We start from the raw sequence: 18,814 nt of genomic DNA, 5'->3' as shown, positions 1-18,814 counted from the left end.
AAGACTAAGGATGTGAGGATGTTACACACACCCAAATGTGTGTGTGAGACCTACAGACTAGATCTTTCTACTGTGTCTTCTCCTCCAGGAGAAGCAGGGGCTACACTGAAGTAAAGATAAGAGGTGAATGGAGAAGCAGTCCGGACATAAGCCCTGAGCATATGGGAAGTGAGCAAAAATGTTGCTTCCAGAGGGAGTTCACATTTCAGTGCAAAAGCACAAATAGCATTAGGATAACACAGAGGGGAAAAAAATCCCTTCAAATATCAATTCCACAGACTGCCTTCACTGACCCCACAGTTAAGTCTCCCATCGTCCCTTGGGCTTCTCCTTCATGGCACCTGCTATAAGTAATTACTGTTTAATTATTAAGTTCCTGCCTAAAGTGATCTGCTAGACAGTACATGAGAGCGGAGGCTGTGTCTTGACTTGTGTACCATCTTGTTCCCCACCACTTGGTACATATTTGTTGAACGAAGAAGCACTTCTAGCAACCACTAGCAAAGATGGTACCCAAAGAACTTAATTCAGCTGATGAATGAACTAGTGAGCAAATAAGTCAATGAAGAAGTGAACGAATGACTGAGCACTGACTGGATGTTTGTGTTTTAAATTCGTCTTAAATGTTTTCTAAATTCAATTCCAATTAGATTTCATGACGGCGATTACTCAAGAGGAGATTTCTCCTCCCGAGTAATTTGGTAATTGCACTTTTCTGCTGGATCCTTGTTTTAAGTAGAGTCAGGTGCCTTGTGAATCATTTAGGAAATCTGCAAAAAAATACTTTATACATGTATGTGTGCATATGTATACACACATACATACACATACATATTCAATATATATATTCCACACATCACCACCTATTTCATGTTTGGTTCAATGTAAGACTCTGATGATCAAGTATAAAACCTCACAGGGGTCGAGTCCCAGTCCACACAAGCCCACCCCAGTCCAATCCAAAAGACTCATGTACTCAATGTGCAATAAAGTTCATAGACGAGCCCTCTGGTTGTTTTTCACCTTTGGGAAAAACGGGGATGTTTTTAGTTCAAAGTCATGAACAAATGCACGTTCCACAATTCAGAGGCTTCACATCCCTGATCGAGGGTCACATTTTTATTCAGGCTGGACCACTTGTCTTAGCACCAGTCCCCAAACCTTTGCCAGGTCTGGGAGTTCTGGGAGGGGAGATTTCAAAGGATCAATAATTCATATGCATATCTCTTAAACTACAACCCTTCCCAGGTTTTTGTGAACTAGTTCAAATATTACAACAGTCTTTACTGGAAAATCTCAAATATTTTGTCTGGAAAAATCAGCAATTCAGGTGTAAAAAAAACAGCAGGAAATGCCCAATTTTACTTCTGTATTTACACTGTAGTCAGTTTCCACTCCTGGCTAAAGGCTTGAATTTCCCATCTGGGAATCTCCTAAAGGCCCAGGTGTCATGGAGGAAGCTGCTCCATCTTTATCTTCTTTCCTTATTTGGTTGGTGTCTGGGTACCACAATAATTATCAGGCCTTTGGATTATCTTCTTGAACTGATCGCCTAAATCGCAGGTCTGGGTTTGATACAGGAGAAGAGAAGTTAGCACAGAGGCACAGTGCCCCGTATCTCCAAGGGAAAAACCAAATGAGCTTTCAAGATCCCACAGCTTCTCAGGCCTTCCTGGCCTCCTCCTTTTAAGTTTCTTCAATACTCTCCCTTGAACTCCCATCATTGGATGCTGTCAGTGAATGCTATTCCAAAAAGGTAGATGGGTTTATTTGTTTGTTTCCTCCCCAACATCCATTCCCCTCCTGGCATCAGCCACAGGTTTTCTTTGGAAAGCCACCCTCCAACACTCTCTCAGTCCCTGTGATCTGTATGTTTGTACCACCTGTATCTAGAGATGAGGTCTGCGACTCAGATCTGGCCAATGAAATCATCACAGTCTCCTGGCCACAGCAATTGGTTCAGATCCAATGAAACACAATGAGAATCTGGATCTCTTTCACACTAGACTTGAATCTGAGAAGATACAAGAAGCTAAGAAAGCTGTCTTGTAATTATCAGGAGATAACATGGAAAAGAAAAGAACTGAACAGAAGGAAACCAGGTTCTGGTGACATACTGTGTGCCTCTGCTTCTGGCCACATCTAAAGCAAGAATTATTGTTGAGTTTTGGCTAAAGCCAATTTGGGCCAGTTCTTGCAATTGAACCAGTGACTGACACAGGAGCAGTTCTGACCCTCTGTCTTGGGACCTGTCATCTGGATGAATTAGGCCTTCTTCAGTGCCAGTCGGGTACTTACCTCGAGCAGCATCGTGTTCTCTGACACGCAGAGGACCAGATTGCTAAAAAAGAAGAAAACAAGAGATCTCATCACTAGAAGAGAGTGTACACCTCAGATCCTGCTGCATCAGTGGCGAGACCTGTGAGCCCTCACCATTTTAATATTAACAGGTGACAGATTAAGACCAAGATTCAGCCATAGAAATATCAAACATGTTTTGTTTCACTTTTTATGGGCAGTGATTGCATTCTCTTTATTTATTTATTTATTTATTTGTGGGTGTGTTGGGTCTTCGTTTCTGTGCGAGGGCTTTCTCTAGTTGCGGCGAGCGGGGGCCACTCTTCATCGCAGGGCGCAGGCCTCTCACTGTCGCGGCCTCTCTTGTTGCGGAGCACAGGCTCCAGACGCGCAGGCTCAGTAGTTGTGGCTCACGGGCCCAGTTGCTCCGTGGCATGTGGAATCTTCCCAGACCAGGGCTCGAACCTTTGTCCCCTGCATTGGCAGGCAGATTCTCAACCACTGTGCCACCAGGGAAGCCCAGATTCCATTCATTTAATCATTCATTTCACAGATATTTACTGAGCATTTACAGGTAATATATTAGGACCTGCAAAGGTACACTCATGATCCTTGCCTTCAAAGGATTTAGAGATGGGCCTCTAGATCCCTTACCTATATTGTGCTAATGGTATTAATTTGCACAGGCAGTAAACAACATGGCAGTCTCTTCTGACAAGATCATACATAACTTCTAAAACTAGTAGCATTTGAATTAACGTGGGTTTACTGTTTATCCACATTTTCTAGGACACCAAGGAAGCCAGCACAGGCTTTGGTATTAGAGCAGGATTCCAGGCATCTCTTGTTAAGAATTAAATTGGTAAAAATCTTTTTAAGAGCGTGATATGGCAATATCTGTTGACATTATCATGTGCATGCCTGTGGCAGATAAAACACTCACATAAGACAATTATAATTTTAAAAAGTTTCATTACACATCATTTTTAGTATTTAAAAAACAAAACAAAACTGTAAACAACCCAAATGTCCAAGTAGGTACAGACTGAAACAATGTCTGAGATATAGTATTAAGCGGAGAGAGGGGGAGTTATGTGTAAAATATAACCCCTTTTTTGTAATAAATAAATAAACAAGAATGTTAGTAGATGCATGCTTGTTTGCAGATGCCTGGGGGAAAGATCTGGAATATACACTGAAGCATTAACCTAGTGGGGTGAGATTTCAAGCCATTTTTCATCTCAGTGGGATATATTTCTGTTTGGTTGGGTTATGGAAAAGATGCAGGCAAGCCCCACGAGGGTAGAGCCCTACTGTGGTACCATGATAACCCCAGCACCTAGAATGGGGCCAGGCATAGAACATGGTGAATGCATATTATTTTTTTAAATAAAAAATACAGAAATGTTAAAACACAGAAAGTGAAGTGCCCTGATGTGATTCTAGTTCCCTGATGCACTTTTCCCAGGAGGGCACATCTGTGTCACAGGGATCCCAAGGCGGCTTCCAGCCTCACCTCCACGTCTCTCCTTTCTGGCATAAACAAGGTGGGGCTTGCTCTCTTCTCCATATCCTGCAGCTTGATCAACTTTTCTATCAGGAACATTTTGTCTTTGCCCTCCTGCCAAGAAGGAGAACAAAAACATGGAGGATGAATGATGGTGTGGGGTTGGGAAGCAAATGATGGAAAGGTTGATTTTTAGGCAGGTAGGGTCCTGGACATTCGCTTCGCCACCAGGGAAGCCCAGTTTCCTTAATTTTAAAATAGAGGTTAAAGAAATAAGTGTGCTTGGACTTCCCTGGTGGCTCAGTGGTTAAGAATCCGCCTGCCAATGCAGGGGACACGGGTTTGAGCCCTGGTCTGGGAAGATTCCACATGTCACGGAGCAACTAAGCCCGTGCACCACAACTACCGAGCCCACATGCTGCAACTACTGAAGCCCGTGCGCCTAGAGCCCTTGCTCCCCAGCAAGAGAAGCCACCGCAATGAGAAGCCCGTGCGCAATGAAGAGTAGCCCCCGCTCGCCGCAATTAGAGAAAAACCCGCTCGCAGCAATGAAGACCCAACGCAGCCAAAAATAAATAAATTAAATAAATTAAAACTTGCTGGAAAAAAAAAGAAAGAAATGTGCTAAACACCACTGCAGGGTTACAAATCAGATATATCCAGAATGTGGGAACGACTACAAGACAAAAGACCTGCTTTCTCCAACAATAAATGGCAAGAGAAACGGGAAGTGTGAACAGCTATAGATTGAAAGAAACGTAACAGACACATCAACCAAATGCAACATGTGACACTTTTTCAGATTTTGACTTGAGTAATCCTGCTGTAAAAATGGGACAATTGGGGAAATCTGACCATTGACTGACTATAAGATGATAGTAAGGAATTATTAAATTTTCTTTTACGTGTGATGATTGCTACCGTGGTTATGTTTTTTAAAAGTGTGTATCTCTCAGGCATATAGAAGAGTCTACAGATAAAATGATATAAAGGCTAGGATTTTGCTTGAAAATAATCCAGAGATTTACAGCAAAGGGATAGTGTAGAGGACATAAGAGTATGCAAAGGTTAATGGTTGTCAGGGCTAGGTGGTGGGAAGGCTCATTGTACTATTCTCTATTTTGGACTATGTTTGAAAATTTCCATTACAAAATGTTAAAAAGGAGGGGAGAATAACAAAGGGATCCAGTGGGACTTACATTAATGATCTGTTCATGGAGCATTCTGATCATAATCTTCCTTCCCTCTGTGATCTGCCAGTAAAGGTAAGTGATGATTCTGGAAGAGAAGAAAAGAAAGAATGGCAGACACTCTCTCCAATGCTTTACAGGCTCCAAATCTCAGCTGGTACAGAGGAACTGTTATATTTGCTTGCAAATGGATTTTGGCCCAGCCAGTGTTCCTGCAAAGTTGTATCTGGGTGAGTTCGAGGTTAAATACATTATAGCAATGGTTCTCACCATTCTACACGTAAATCACCTGAGAGGTGGAGAAAAGACTCATGCCACGGCCCCTCCTCAGATCAGTTATTTGAGGTTTTTTGAGCACAAGGCCAGACATCAGTATTTCTTCTTTTTTTTTTTTTTTTTTTTTTTTTTGCGGTACGCGGGCCTCTCACTGTTGTGGCCTCTCCCGTTGTGGAGCACAGGCTCCGGACGCACCTCACGGGCTTAGTTGCTCCGCGGCATGTGGGATCTTCCCGGACCAGGGCACGAACCCGTGTCTCCTGCATCGGCAGGTGGATTCTCAACCACTGCGCCACCAGGGAAGCCCTCTTCTTCTTTTTATAGCTTTACTGAGGCAGTTTCCACGTTACAAAATGTACTCAGTTTAAGTGTAGTTCACTGAGTTTTAGTCAATTTATACAGTTGTGCAAACTTTACCCCAATCTAGCTTTATTTTTATTTTTATTGAGATATAATTGACATATAACTTTGTATTAGTGTCAGCTGACACCCCTATCATGTCACATAATTATTATTTTTTTGTGGTGAAAACATGTAACAGTTTTTTAATTTTATTTCATTTTATTTTATTTTGCCATGCCACACAGCTTGCGGGATCTCAGTTCCCTGACCGGGGATTGAACCCAGGCCACAGCAGTTAAAGCCCAGAATCCAAACCACTAGGCCACCAGGGAACTCCCTAACAGTATTTTTTAAATACACATGGTTCTAATGTGCAGCCAGAGTTTGTGAATCTGGACAGTGCTGTTCAAATTTCACTGTGATACAGACTTCCTGGGATTTTGTTAAAATGCAGATGCTGATGCTGGAGGTCTGGGGTAGGGCCAGAGAGTCTGCATTTCTAACGAGTGCCCCAGTGAATTAGAAGTTTAGAGGAGCAAGGCACAAGAAAACTCCCCATTTTAATTAAGGGGGCCAATGACAACCCAGAGTTGGGAGGGAGGGCATGAGCAAGAGCGGGGAGACGCAGGTTCTAGCCCCCTCGGCAATTAACAGGCTCTGCAACCTGGACACTATCTTTGCAAGTCAGCCCTCCTCTGTAAGTCTTATCACTTCCATCTGTAAAACTGAGGGGTCACTCGACAATCACCTGGTTCCTCTAGTCTGTGCTGTTGAGTTGTGTCTCTCTACGAGAGGAGCTGCAATCTCAAATGCCATCGGGACTGGGCTTCTAAAGATGGGCAGCCATCAGCCGGCCAACAGTTCATGCAGGAAAATGGGCCCAGTCTTGGCAGACCTTCCACTTTTTCACAAGAGGTCAGACATCTTTTTTTAATTTAAAAATGAAGGGCTTCCCTGGTGGCGCAGTGGTTGAGAGTCCGCCTGCCGATGCCGGGGACGCGGGTTCGTGCCCCGGTCCGGGAAGATCCCACATGCCGCGGAGCAGCTGGGCCCTTGAGCCATGGCCCCTGGGCCTGCGCATCCGGAGCCTGTGCTCCGCAGCGGGAGAGGCCACAACAGTGAGAGGCCCGCGTACCGCAAAAAAAAAAAAAAAAAGAAAGTACACTAACCCACATATCAATAGCACCCAACCGACTTTAACATAATCACAGCCTCAGAAAGAATCACACAATAATTTTCCTAAGCACTCTCAGATCCAGTTTTTTCTTTTTGTTTTCGTGTTATTTCTTAAGAGGGAGCAGAGTAGGTATTGCTTTCTTCGTAAAACAGAACCCCCCCCAAATGATAAGAAGATATTAAATAACTTCTAGAAAAATTCAAGGGCAGAGTCAGGACCACCCAGAACACTGAGCCCCACTGCAGTCTTTGCCTTCCCACCAAACACCCCTCGGCTGCCCACATGACGTGTCGATGAGGTATTTCCCCCCCTAGTTTTCCCAGGGGCCCCAATTACAACACAATGAGGGTGAGGATGAAGAAGAAGTGCACGCTGCTGATGAGGTTCTGGTAGATCCAAACAACCCACAGGTAGCTGGGCCTTTTACTCAGGGTGTCAATCCAGCTGTAGATGGACTGAATGAAGAATGGCAGACCTCGAAAAGGGCCACAGTCAGCTGAAGGTTTCAATCTGATAAAACAAGGGACAGAGAAGCATCTCTAGTGCCAGACTCAGGTATAGCTTATTCTAGAATAGCCCAGTCATTTCTGGGCTCTGAACATGGAACCAGCAATTCTTTTTTTTTTTTTTTTTTTTTTTTTTAATTTAAAAAACTGTTTCCCTGTGTGCTCTCCCACTTACTGTGCTGTGTCTCTAATAATAAACTTTGTACCTGTTTTTACAGTTTTTGCCTCCTTGAAATATTCTTGCTTTCAAATGGGGCAAAAGCCAGGGGAACTTTGCTTCTAGCCTCTAGCCCTCGCTGGTCTAGCAGCTAGGATTCCTGGTTTTCAGCCAGGCTACCCAGGTTCAAGTCCTGGGCAGGGAACTAAGATCCTGCTTCAAGCCAACGCTCACTGCTGTCTCCTCAAGATCAGTACCAGGCTCTGTGCTAGATACTAAGCCCTGGAGAGTCCACAGTAAAAAAGACAGACATGATAACTGCCCTCCCAGGTTCTAGTGGGAAAGATGGTCAAGCAATGAGTATGCAGTTAAACAAAGATTCAAAGGCATTTCTGACGCGAACTAGGGAGCGAACAAAGGAAACCACCCTGAGAGAGAGAGAGGAGGGGGTTGCTGACAGAAGACGAGGATGGTGGTGAAAGTCAGGTCTTCAAGAGGACTTTTGAGATGAGGGTGGAAGGAAGGCCACCAAGCAAAGGGACTGGGGAGAGCACTTCAAAGATGTAACCCCATCCCATGTGAGAAGAGGCTCTCAGGGTCCCAGGAACAGACTGAGAGCCTTGAGGCTGGAGTAGGATGGAGCCATGGGGGTGAGGTTGGAGAAGTAAGAGGGAGCCTGACCAGACAGGGCCTTTCAGTTCATTAGAGGAAGTTCTGTTCTGCATGTGGAGAGCTGCCTTCTCCCCAGCTGGGAAGCTGCAGGACGTGGAGGAAGTAAGGAAGCTGTGCCATCAAGACTGGGCACCTGGCGGGTGTTGACCCAACTTGGATATATTGCCTCCCTTGGTTGTAGCATCTGTTGGTTACCAAGGCAACTTGGGTTAAACACTGAATTAAGCATGTCTTTTTATTCTGACCTGTGACATCTGGGGCCTTACTGATCCTGGAGAGAATTGCCTTTCCAAGGGCTAGCCTGCAAAGCATGCCTTTCATATGCAAACCTGAGCCCCCATCCCACCTCCACCTCCTCTCTCTCAAGCGCTCACACTTTGGGCCCCGTTCCTCTGCCCCCATCACCCCAGGGCCACATACCAGCCAACTCCAGAGGGTCCCTATACCCCAGAGCCTGCTGAGATTATTCAAACTCACCCCTCCTAAGCCTGCTAACCCTGCCTTTCCCTTTCCTCCCCACCAAAACCACAATAAAGACTTTGACCACGTTGACTATTCTCTCCCTCTGCCTCAGACGGACCCTGGTGCCTCCCCATGTGGACCCCCATGGTGTGACGTGCCCCCTCCCTTTGGGGTCTGTGAGTATATAACAAATTAGTTTTTCAGTGGCAGTCGTCTCCTGATCTGTTGGCCTCACCATACCTGAAGAATGATAAAACCTACATTTTAAAACACGCACCCACCCCAAGCCTGCCATCTCCTACCTCCAGATGGTGATGGCCAGGGTGCAAAGGACCCCGGTGAAGGACGGGAAAAAGAGCAAAAAGATGAAGAAAGTCATCATCTGTGAGGCCCGCCAGGCTTTGTTCAGAGGCTGGAAATTCATCATCAGGCTGATCTGAAGAAAGAGAAGGAGAAGCAGTCACCTCCCTTCTGTAGCCGGAGAAGCAGGCCAGAGGGACCCCGGCCAGACCCCAGCTCCCTGACCCCTTTCCCAGCACATCCCCACACCCAATTCCAGCCACCACTGGGTCACATGGGACTGAGCAAAGCCGATTGGTTCCACCTTCAGACTGACTCACATTTTTCACGTAAAACATGATGAAAAGAGTAATCATTTGGATAAAGGGCAGCAGAGGGCAGAAGAAGGTTCCAATCCTATGAGAGAAAGGGGATGAGTGTCAGAGATCAGAGGAGACACAGGGAATCCGTGTGGAGGGCAGGGAAAAAGGGTGTTATGGGCTGAATTCTGTCCCTCCAAAACCCGTATGTTGAAGTCCTGACCCCCAGTACCTCAGAATGCTGCTGTATTTGGAGATAAGGCCTTTAAAGAGATAATTAAGGTAAAATGAGGCCACCAGCCTCATGTGGGCCCTAACAGACTCATACAGAGGGCAGAAGACCACGTGAGGACACAGGAAGAAGGCACCATCTACAGGCCAAGGACAGAGGCCTCAGAGGAAACCAACCCTGCCGACACCTTGATCTTGGATTTCGAGCCTCCAGAATTGTGAGAAAATAAATTTGTGTGGTTTAAACCACCCGGTCTGTGGCACTTTGTAATAGCCACCCTAGAAAACTCATACAGAGGGAGACTGATTTCAATACAGCAAACCAGGCAAATCCCACCATACACAGTATCCACAGCTCTGGAAAAGAGATTTTGCAGAGAACGCTACCCACACAGCCTTTAATTAAACCACCAGAGGCCTTCGGCCAGCCCTAATCCAGGTGTCCCAAATGTGGGACGTGAACTCCTCCTCTCCCTTTGGCATTCAAGAAGGCCTGAGGTCCTGCAGGGACAGGCATTAAACTGCATCGAGTTACTCAGCTCTCCCCAGTGCTTCTGAGGCCAAAAGAAAAAAAAATCTCAGTTTGGTGCTAGAATGTCTTTAAGTCCTAACGCTTGCCAACCTCCATTTTTTTTTTAAAAAAAGCAGTCTTTAGACCGAGAGCCTTGACAGACAGCAACATCTAGCTAGAATTTAATGAATTTTTGTGATGGGATTGATTTTATTTTTCAAATTACTTGCAATTTCTGTCAAGTGATATGATTTTCCATTTATGATGATAAATGGAAATGATGCATATTTTAATGACTCATTAAAATATATTTAAATTTTTAAAAGGCAAATAATTTAAAAGATAATATTAAGTCAGAAACAATACAGGTGATAGATAGATATGCCCCAAAAATAGGCAGGCTGGAGTACAAAAGACTAAAGTTTGGGAAACATTTTCCTCACCTCATTTTCTGCCATCATCCTTAACATACACTCAATTTCTGTCATTCTATTATCTTCTTTTAAAGCTCATCATCAAAGGCAATATTCTCCTAAAAGCCACAGAGATTAAGTCTATAATTGCCACGGAGGAAGGAAAAGATATGTGTGTTTCCGATTGTGCTATTTATGATTTATTAACAAAAACTTTAAAGGCCCAGAAGTAATAATGAGCATCTCATGGTAAGTTTTCCCGCCTCGAAGCTAACACTTCCCTTGGGAATCTCTGTCAAATGGTCAAATAGTATGAGGGCTCAGGCTCTAGGATTCAAAAACCTGGATACTGAATCAGATGACTTACCCACATTACTTATTAAACAACAAAAAAATTAAGTGCTCATAAGTACCATACGATCCAGAGATTCCACTTCTGTGTATATACCAAAAAGAATTGAAAACAGGGTCTCAAAGATATTTGTACACCCACATTCATAGCAGAATTATTCACAATAGCTAAAAAGCATCAGTAACCCTGGTGTCCACTGGCAGATGAATGGATTAACAAAATGTGGTACATACACGCAATGGAATATTATTCAACCTTAAAAAGGAAGGAAATTCTAACTAACACATACTGTATGGATGAATCTGGAGGACATTATGCTAAGTGAAATAAACGAGTCACAAAAAGATAAATTCTATGTGAGTCCACTTATATGAAGTATCTAGACTAGTCAAACTCAAAGAAACAGAAAGTAGAATGCTGGTTGCTAGGGGCTGGAGGGGAGAGGGAATGGGGAGTTGTTGTTTAATGGGTACAGAGTTTCAATTTTGCAAGGTGAAAAAGTTCTGGAAGTTGATCACACAACCATGTGAATGTACTCAACACTACTGAACTGTACACTTACCAATGGTTAAGACGGTAAATTTTATGTGGTTTTTACTACAATTTTTTAAAAAGAGCCCTTAAGGATAACAACAGCCATATAATATCCCTACTTATAAACATTTCTGAATCAGTTACTCGCTAAGCACTTAATGCATACATTTTCTCATTTAATCCTTACCAAAACCCCGTGAAGCAGGTATGAGCATCGCCCCCATTTACAGATTAGAAAACTAAGGTTTAGAGAGAGTTTATGTTATTTGCCCAACGGCATCCTGTTCATTGAGATAATGTGAGTAAAAGGCCTTTGTAAACTGCCCAGTTGCCAGTGGGTGACCTGGCAGTGTGCAAATGCATCACCTAAACTACACAAAGAAAAAGTCCTCACCACCTCCCAAAATAAATTCATTGGCATTAGTGAGTTATTTGCAGATAGCCAAATCACCCGGGGCAACTTTAAAGAGTTGGAAAATAAAGCACTTTACAGTTGTATGGCATATTGGAGATTGCAAAGCAGTTTTCTTGTATCATCTGATTTAATCCTCAACACAATTCAAAGGCAGCTGTTATATGTACATTTGACAGATGAGGAGACTGAGGCTCAGAGAAGCTCAGCGACCTCAGTGAGTAGAAGAGCCAGCCCCAGAAACCAAGTTTATCCAACTCCAAATCCCCTACTTTCAGATTAGCAACCCCCCAAAAGATGGAACCTGGCAATGTAATATGCCATGCAGAATTCTGGCATTAGCTACATCATGTTAAAATAAATAAATAAAAATAGTCACTGGCTATTGGTTTGAGTTTCTAGGTGAGCTTGTCAAAATTTGATGCAGGGCTTCCCTGGTGGCGCAGTGGCTGAGAATCTGCCTGCCGATGCAGGGGACACGGGTTCGTGCCCCGGTCCGGGAAGATCCCACATGCTGCGGAGCGGCTGGGCCCGTGAGCCATGGCCACTGAGCCTGTGCGTCCGGAGCCTGTGCTCCGCAACGGGAGAGGCCACAACAGTGAGAGGCCCGCGTACCGCAAAAAAAAAAAAAAAAATTTGATGCAACTAGCTGGCTATCCTCAAAACACACATGCATGCTCACACACACGCGTGCACACACACGTGCACGTGTACACACGCACAATTGCCAAAATTGAGGTGGCAAACCCCAAAGGCTACAGAGGTGCCACCAGGGCCCCACCACCAGGGAGTGAAGCAGATCAAGTGTAAGGCAACCTTCTCTGCCTTTATTTTTCCAGTTCTGTTGAAATATTAATACAAAGTAAAGTTTTCTGCCATAAAAAAACTGACAGTGTAAGGGCAACAAGAAATGGCAAATCAATACTGGGGAGACAATAGTTCAAGGTGGGTCTGCAGCAAACTGGAACCACTCACCCCAGTTCAAGGTCCAGCCAATTGTTACCATAATGGGAGATGATCTAGATCTTTCCTGTCTTGGCGAGAAGCCAGAAATTTTAAATTTTATGTGAAATCTCCTGATTCTTAAATACTGGTGGTTAATTCAAATTTTTAGAAAAAGCACTGCTTCGGACAAGCAAAACACACTTGCAGGCTGGGTACGGCCCGGGGCCCTCCAGGTTAGGAATCCCTGCTCTATGTTGATTCTTGGCTGAAGTTCTCATAAAGGAAAAGAACAGTCTGGGACATGAATTCACGGTTCTCAGACTGGCTGGATTTGGTATCACCTATACAGCTTCGAAAAACCACAGATTCTGGGCGTTGCCACCAAAACTCCAAGTCCACAGTCAGGCTGGAACCACTGGGCAAGCCAAAGATTGTCAAAACTTACCACACCAGAGTTTGTGCGTAGATCAGTTCTAGGACATTCCTGGCAATGTCAAACTCCTGTAGGCCAAGACTTGTGATAAGCCGCATCCCAATGATTCTGTGAAAATGTAATGAGTTTAGTACCCAAACCATCAACTCCCTCCTTCAAAAGATTCCTCACAATCGACAAAGGAGGACAAATCCTCACCAGTTTGGAATAGTCATAAATCCCCTTGCAAATTTCTGAAAGTTCCAAGTGTGAGCATGTTTTTGAAGAAATAATTGAGGGAAAATGGAATTAACACAATGCATTTGAATGGAGGTCCTGCTAAAGTAGTTCAAAAAAATTCTAGAGAACATTATTTAAATTATCCCAACTACTATTTAAACATAATTAATTATGAATTAAAAATAGGTATTATTTAAATGAGATAATTATTTAAATTAACCCAACTATTATCTTGTTTATACCACCTTTTGCTTGTTAAACCTTTTTTTCCAGGGACCAAACTCAGCACTCTCAACCCAAATAAACTGAAAAGCTTTCAGTTACTGCTATTGAGTTAATGGTGTTTCTCTGTTTTCTAAAATCCACAAGGAGGACCCCTACGTCCCCATTTATTCTCAAGCAACTTGAGACCACTTTGATTTTTTTTCTTACGGAGGAATTGCCAGTAAAAAACTGCTGTAAAAAATAAACAAAACAACAACAACAAAAAACTTCTCACCTTTATGTCCAGACCCTGGACAGAGGCTGAACTAAAAGTGAGTTTGGGCAAACTGAGTGAGGAAATTTGGCTTTCAACCTACCTACTGAGGAAGGAATCAGTATTGTGCCATGCCATCTTATCACTAGGGCAACTTGCAAAAATAAGTCAATGTCTATTAGGAATGAGATGCTCATAATATTATTATAAAATAAATGAATAAATAAAAGAGGACCACACATGGGCCAATGATGACATTGCCCTAATCCTGCACACCTGGAGTCGAAAATAAAAATTAGTGCATTAATTAAATTCAATGAAAGCAATGAGATAAATCTATAGGTACAAGCATGGAAAGATGACAAGGCATACTGACAGAATTAGTAAGAGCAAACTCCATAGCGATCTTGCAGTGTGACCCCATTTTTGTCTTTGAAAATTACATAGTATACACACACACAAAGCAGTGTGCGTCTATGCACAAAGCAGTGCATAGACAAATCTGGGGGAATATACATAGACTAGAATATTCAAATGGTCTATTGTGGATAAGATTTCAAATGACTCTCTGTTTCTGTGTTTAATTTCTAGAACTTTCTCAGGAGATTGCATAGGGCCAGTTGAACTAAATGAACTTTGACAACAGGACTGTCAGGTCAAGATGAAATTTCAGTTAACTCAGAAGAAAACAATATTTCAAAGGACAATAGGCAGACTTAGAACAACATACACTTAGAGTACAGAAGGGACCCATACTTCATGCTCAGCCAGGACTATGGCTCTGATGACAGCATCAGATATAATTACTTGAGACAGACAAATAGTTACCTCCTCAGGAACTCCCCCAGGAAGGAATCAGCTAAAGAGAACACAAAATCCATCAGAAGGAGCCGGTAGATTTCTTGGCCAATGAGGGTTTCCCAACACTGGAAGGCAAACAAGATTTGGGATGTGGGAGGAGGCTGTTGTCTCCACTTAGCTCCCATCTGTTCCTGGCCCCCTGCGCTCATAAGAATGTGGCTGGTGGCTTAGTTTGACCGAGTTTTTGCACGCCTAGAAAAGCAGACCCACTCTCAACAGAAATGCACCTTTAGGGTGAATTTGTTTTCAAGAATGTTTATTCTCTTCCTGTGCTTCTTCTTCCCCCATTAAGGCTTGCCCTCCTCAGGTACCCAAACTTTCCCTTCTCGCTAGCTCTCCCCTTTAACACTTTTCTTCTTTGTCCTATGCCCTCTGGATCCCGTTTCTCAGCCAAGGAGAGCAGGAGGTGTCAATGGCTAATAATGCCTCCACTCCTTTTGCTTATTAACCTTATGAAAAATCAATTAATATCTTCTTGATTAAGAAAGTGGCCTAGAGGTTTAGAAGACTAGCACAAACGGGAAGTTTGAATTAATTGGCTTATGAAACTGGTGGTTAGTTACCTCTGTAGTAAGTCAGTGCTATGAGCTGATAGATTGGGAGATTTTATATTTGGCTGAATGAGGAAAGTTTCAGGTGTACAGCCCAAGGATGGATGGAAGGATGGATGGAAGAATTGATGGATGATTAGATGAATAGATGGATAAGTAGATGGACAGATGGATGGAAAAATAACATGATACCTGCTCTATATCATAAGCAGAAGCTCTTGAGAAACTCACTTCCTTTCTGGCGGTCAAAGGCAAACTTAAGGCAAAACAGCATGGAAATCTCACCTTTTCAACAGCCAGGGCCACAATATTGAGCCAATAGTAACAAAGAATTCCAATGATTGATAATTTCAGACAGATGTTTCTAAAAAACAGAAGCAAAAACAACTACCATTACCCTCCACAGCAGTCATTAGTGCTGTTTGCCAATATTTCCTTTGGGGCATATGGTAGGGTGGAAATTCCTGTCCCCCTGTGGTTGAGTGGGGCTGTATGGCTAGATCTGGCAAATGAGTTGTGAGCAGAAACGATGCATGTCATTTTGTATCACTTCTAGACTAGAGCATTTAAATGCCAGTGAGACCCTTCAAGACTCCCTGTCTTCCCTCTGGAATGACAATCAGAAGTATTTGAGATGGTTGCTGCAATCTCAGCCTGGATCCCTGAGTGACTAACATGAGCAAAAATCCCCTGCCAATCCACAATGGGCATGTAGCATGGACAAGAAATAAACATTTGTATTCTAGACCACTGAGAGTTCGAGGTGGGGGATGTTTGTTACCACAGTTTAACCTCATTTATTTTGACTGATACACCTTCCTTTAGGTATCTCCAAACTCCCTGATTTCATTTCTCACTGTAATAGTAGTACGTATACATACTATTCATCAGGTGCTACCATGGACAGTAAACATGCTAAGCACTTTATCAAATCATCCCTCTTAATCTTTACAACTCTATCATCGGGTAGATAGCATTTTATGCCTATCTTCCCGATGAGGAAACTGAAATGCAGAGAGATGAAATAACTTGTATGAGATCACACTATTTGTTTAGGGGCATGGCAAAGGTTCAAACCGAGGACCATCTGATTTAACAGCCTGAGGTCTTAAAACCAGTCACTTTGCCTAAATCAATACCTTCTGGTTTTAAGAAGTCTTCAGCATTGGTGTCCCAAGAATCATGCACCACTAGACCAGTGATTCTCAAAGTGTGGTCCCCAGACCAGCAGTAGCATCTGTAAACTTGTTAGAAAGGCACATTTTCTGGCCCCAACCTGGATCTGCTGAATCAGAAACTCTGGGGTTGGGGCCCAGCAATCCCTCCAGGTAATTCTGGTGCATGCTGAAAGTTGAGAACCATTGCGCTAGACAACATTGTGAAGAAAGGGACAGGATCTGTCTTTTCAACTCCAGATCACAAACCTCTTACCCAGTGATTAGCCTATAGTAGACCCTCAATAGCTACTAGATTAACACCTTAGTATACAGTGATACTATGATTTATAATAATAAATATGTATTGGGTCTTCTTTCCCTTTTCTGGCACTGAGCTCCTAAAGCCGTTGGAGTTTTCTAAATGAGGAGAGCGATCAAGGTGCCTTTTGTTATATTAATAAAGTGACTGTGGGGAAGCCCCAGGTCTATTAAGGTTAGTGGCTGGTTGCCATGACAACCAATCCTGGGATTAGAAGGTCTGAACTCAGCTTGCCTATCTCAGACTCCAGGGAGCGGAGAGGGGATGGAGATTGAGTTCAACCACCAGTGGCCAATCATTTAATCAATCGTGTCTATGTAATGAAGCCTCCATAATAACCCCAAAGGAGGGGGTTCAGAGAGCTTCCAGATTAGTGACAGGACAATATTTGGAGAGAGTGGAAATCTCTGAGAGGGCAAGGAATCTCCGCACCCCTTCCCCAAACCTTGCCCTACATATCTCTTCTACCTGGCTGTCCCTGAGTTATATCTTTTTATAATAAAGCAGTAATTTAGTAAGTAAAGTGTTTCTCTGAATTATGTGGGCCGCTCTAGCAAACTAATCAAACCTGAGGAGAAGTTCATTGGAACCTCCAATCTCTAGCTAGTCGGTCAGAAGCCCAGGTGACAACATGGATTTGCAACTGGCATCTGAAGTAGGGGTGGGGGCAGTCTTGTGGGACTTGAGCCCTTACCTTGTGGGATCTGACACTATCTCCAGGTAGATAGTGTCAGAGTTGAATTAAATTATAGGACACCAACTGATAGTGGAGAATGGCTTAGGGATGTGGGAAAACCCCACACATCAGAATTGGTGTCAGAACTTTATATACATTTACTGCAGTATAACTCCAGGTTAAACTAGAAAACACACTCTTCTAAGCCAAGAGAAGCTTACCATAGGTCAGAATGACTGTCTATTTCTGAGCTTTCTCATTTTCTCTGCGTGTAGAGAAGATTTTAAATATTTTATGAAGCAATACATAGGGCTAATATATATTAAAAGATAATGAATCTCTCTTGGGATCAGAAAAATGCAAATTAGATAAAGGGATTAGACCAAAATGACACACTGAGCATACATGCCTACCACCTCTCTATCCAAATTCCATTGAAATGATAGAAAAGTTAAAAGCCAAAAGACCCAGAAAGCAGAGGAAAACAAGTCACCAAGGACAGACCAGAAATACAGAGGAATTTATGGAAAATAGAAAGCAGAAATAGGGCTTCCCTGGTGGCACAGTGGTTGAGAGTCCGCCTGCCGATGCAGGGGACACGGGTTCGTGCCCCGGTGTGGGAAGATCCCACATGCCGTGGAGCCACTGGGCCCGTGAGCCATGGCCTCTGAGCCTGCGTGTCCGGAGCCTGTGCTCCTCAACGGGAGAGACCAACAGTGAGAGGCCCGCATACAGCAAAAAAAAAAAAAAAAAAAAAAAAAGAAAGAAAGCAGAAATAAAAATATGAAAAGATTAAAGAAAGATTAAAATATGAAAAGGGGTTGGAGAGGGCTTCCTTGGTGGTGCAGTGGTTGAGAATCTGCCTGTCAATGCAGGGGACACGGGTTCGAGCCCTGGTCCGGGAAGATCCCACATGCCACAGAGCAGCTAGGCCCGTGAGCCACAATTACTGAGCCTGTGCGTCTGGAGCCTGTGCTCCGCAACAGGAGAGGCTGCGATAGTGAGAGGCCCGCACACTGTGAAGAGTGGCCCCCGCTTGCCACAACTAGAGAAAGGCCTCGCACAGAAACGAAGACCCAACACAGCCATAAATAAATAAATAAATAATTTTTTTTTTTTAAAGGGGGGTGTTGGAGAAAACCCCAGTTTAAAACAAATTTGGCAGAGGACTTCCTCAGAGCTGGTGGTAGTTCTGAGGATGCCCGGAGCTTAGAGACAGCAGATACGAAGTGTCTGGAAAGGGCAGCTGGGTGATTATTTGACCATGCTAGATGTCAGAAAACCTCAAAGCAACACCTGCAGACCTCAGAGAAGGTAGTTAGAATACAGAGTCTTTGGCCCACTCAAACCCACATTCAAGTAGAAAGGCAAAATAAAAGACATGTGGGAACGTGGAAGTACTTAGAAGGCTGACCATCCTGAGATCTACTCTAAAATGATGTCTTACTGTCTGTTATAAAACGAGGAAGTTGTAAGTAGGATACATTTAACAAACACTGGTGAGCAAAGAAGCCAGTCAAACTTAATGTGTATGTC

General features: G+C 43.5%; 1 protein-coding gene across 3 annotated transcripts in view; it reads right to left on the bottom strand.

The window, feature by feature from the left end:
• Positions 1–1,518: 1,518 nt before the first annotated feature.
• Positions 1,519–18,814, bottom strand: part of TMC5 (transmembrane channel like 5) — a 41,579-nt gene continuing 24,283 nt past the window's right edge. For 2 of the 3 annotated variants that reach the window (XM_059038017.1, XM_059038018.1), the window contains 10 exons: positions 15,412–15,490; positions 14,543–14,640; positions 13,030–13,125; positions 9,208–9,283; positions 8,890–9,023; positions 7,127–7,300; positions 5,005–5,083; positions 3,815–3,919; positions 2,299–2,341; positions 1,519–1,565 (listed from right to left, as the gene is read on the bottom strand). In XM_059038017.1, coding sequence (XP_058894000.1) covers positions 1,519–1,565; positions 2,299–2,341; positions 3,815–3,919; positions 5,005–5,083; positions 7,127–7,300; positions 8,890–9,023; positions 9,208–9,283; positions 13,030–13,125; positions 14,543–14,640; positions 15,412–15,490 — 931 coding nt within the window. The remainder of the gene's footprint in view (positions 1,566–2,298; positions 2,342–3,814; positions 3,920–5,004; positions 5,084–7,126; positions 7,301–8,889; positions 9,024–9,207; positions 9,284–13,029; positions 13,126–14,542; positions 14,641–15,411; positions 15,491–18,814) is intronic. The other variant, XM_059038019.1, reaches the window with a different exon arrangement.

Source organism: Kogia breviceps, chromosome 14 (genome assembly GCF_026419965.1).
Source record: "Kogia breviceps isolate mKogBre1 chromosome 14, mKogBre1 haplotype 1, whole genome shotgun sequence".
NCBI classification, from domain to species: domain Eukaryota; kingdom Metazoa; phylum Chordata; class Mammalia; order Artiodactyla; family Physeteridae; genus Kogia; species Kogia breviceps.
This window is presented reverse-complemented; position numbering and strand designations above follow the sequence as displayed.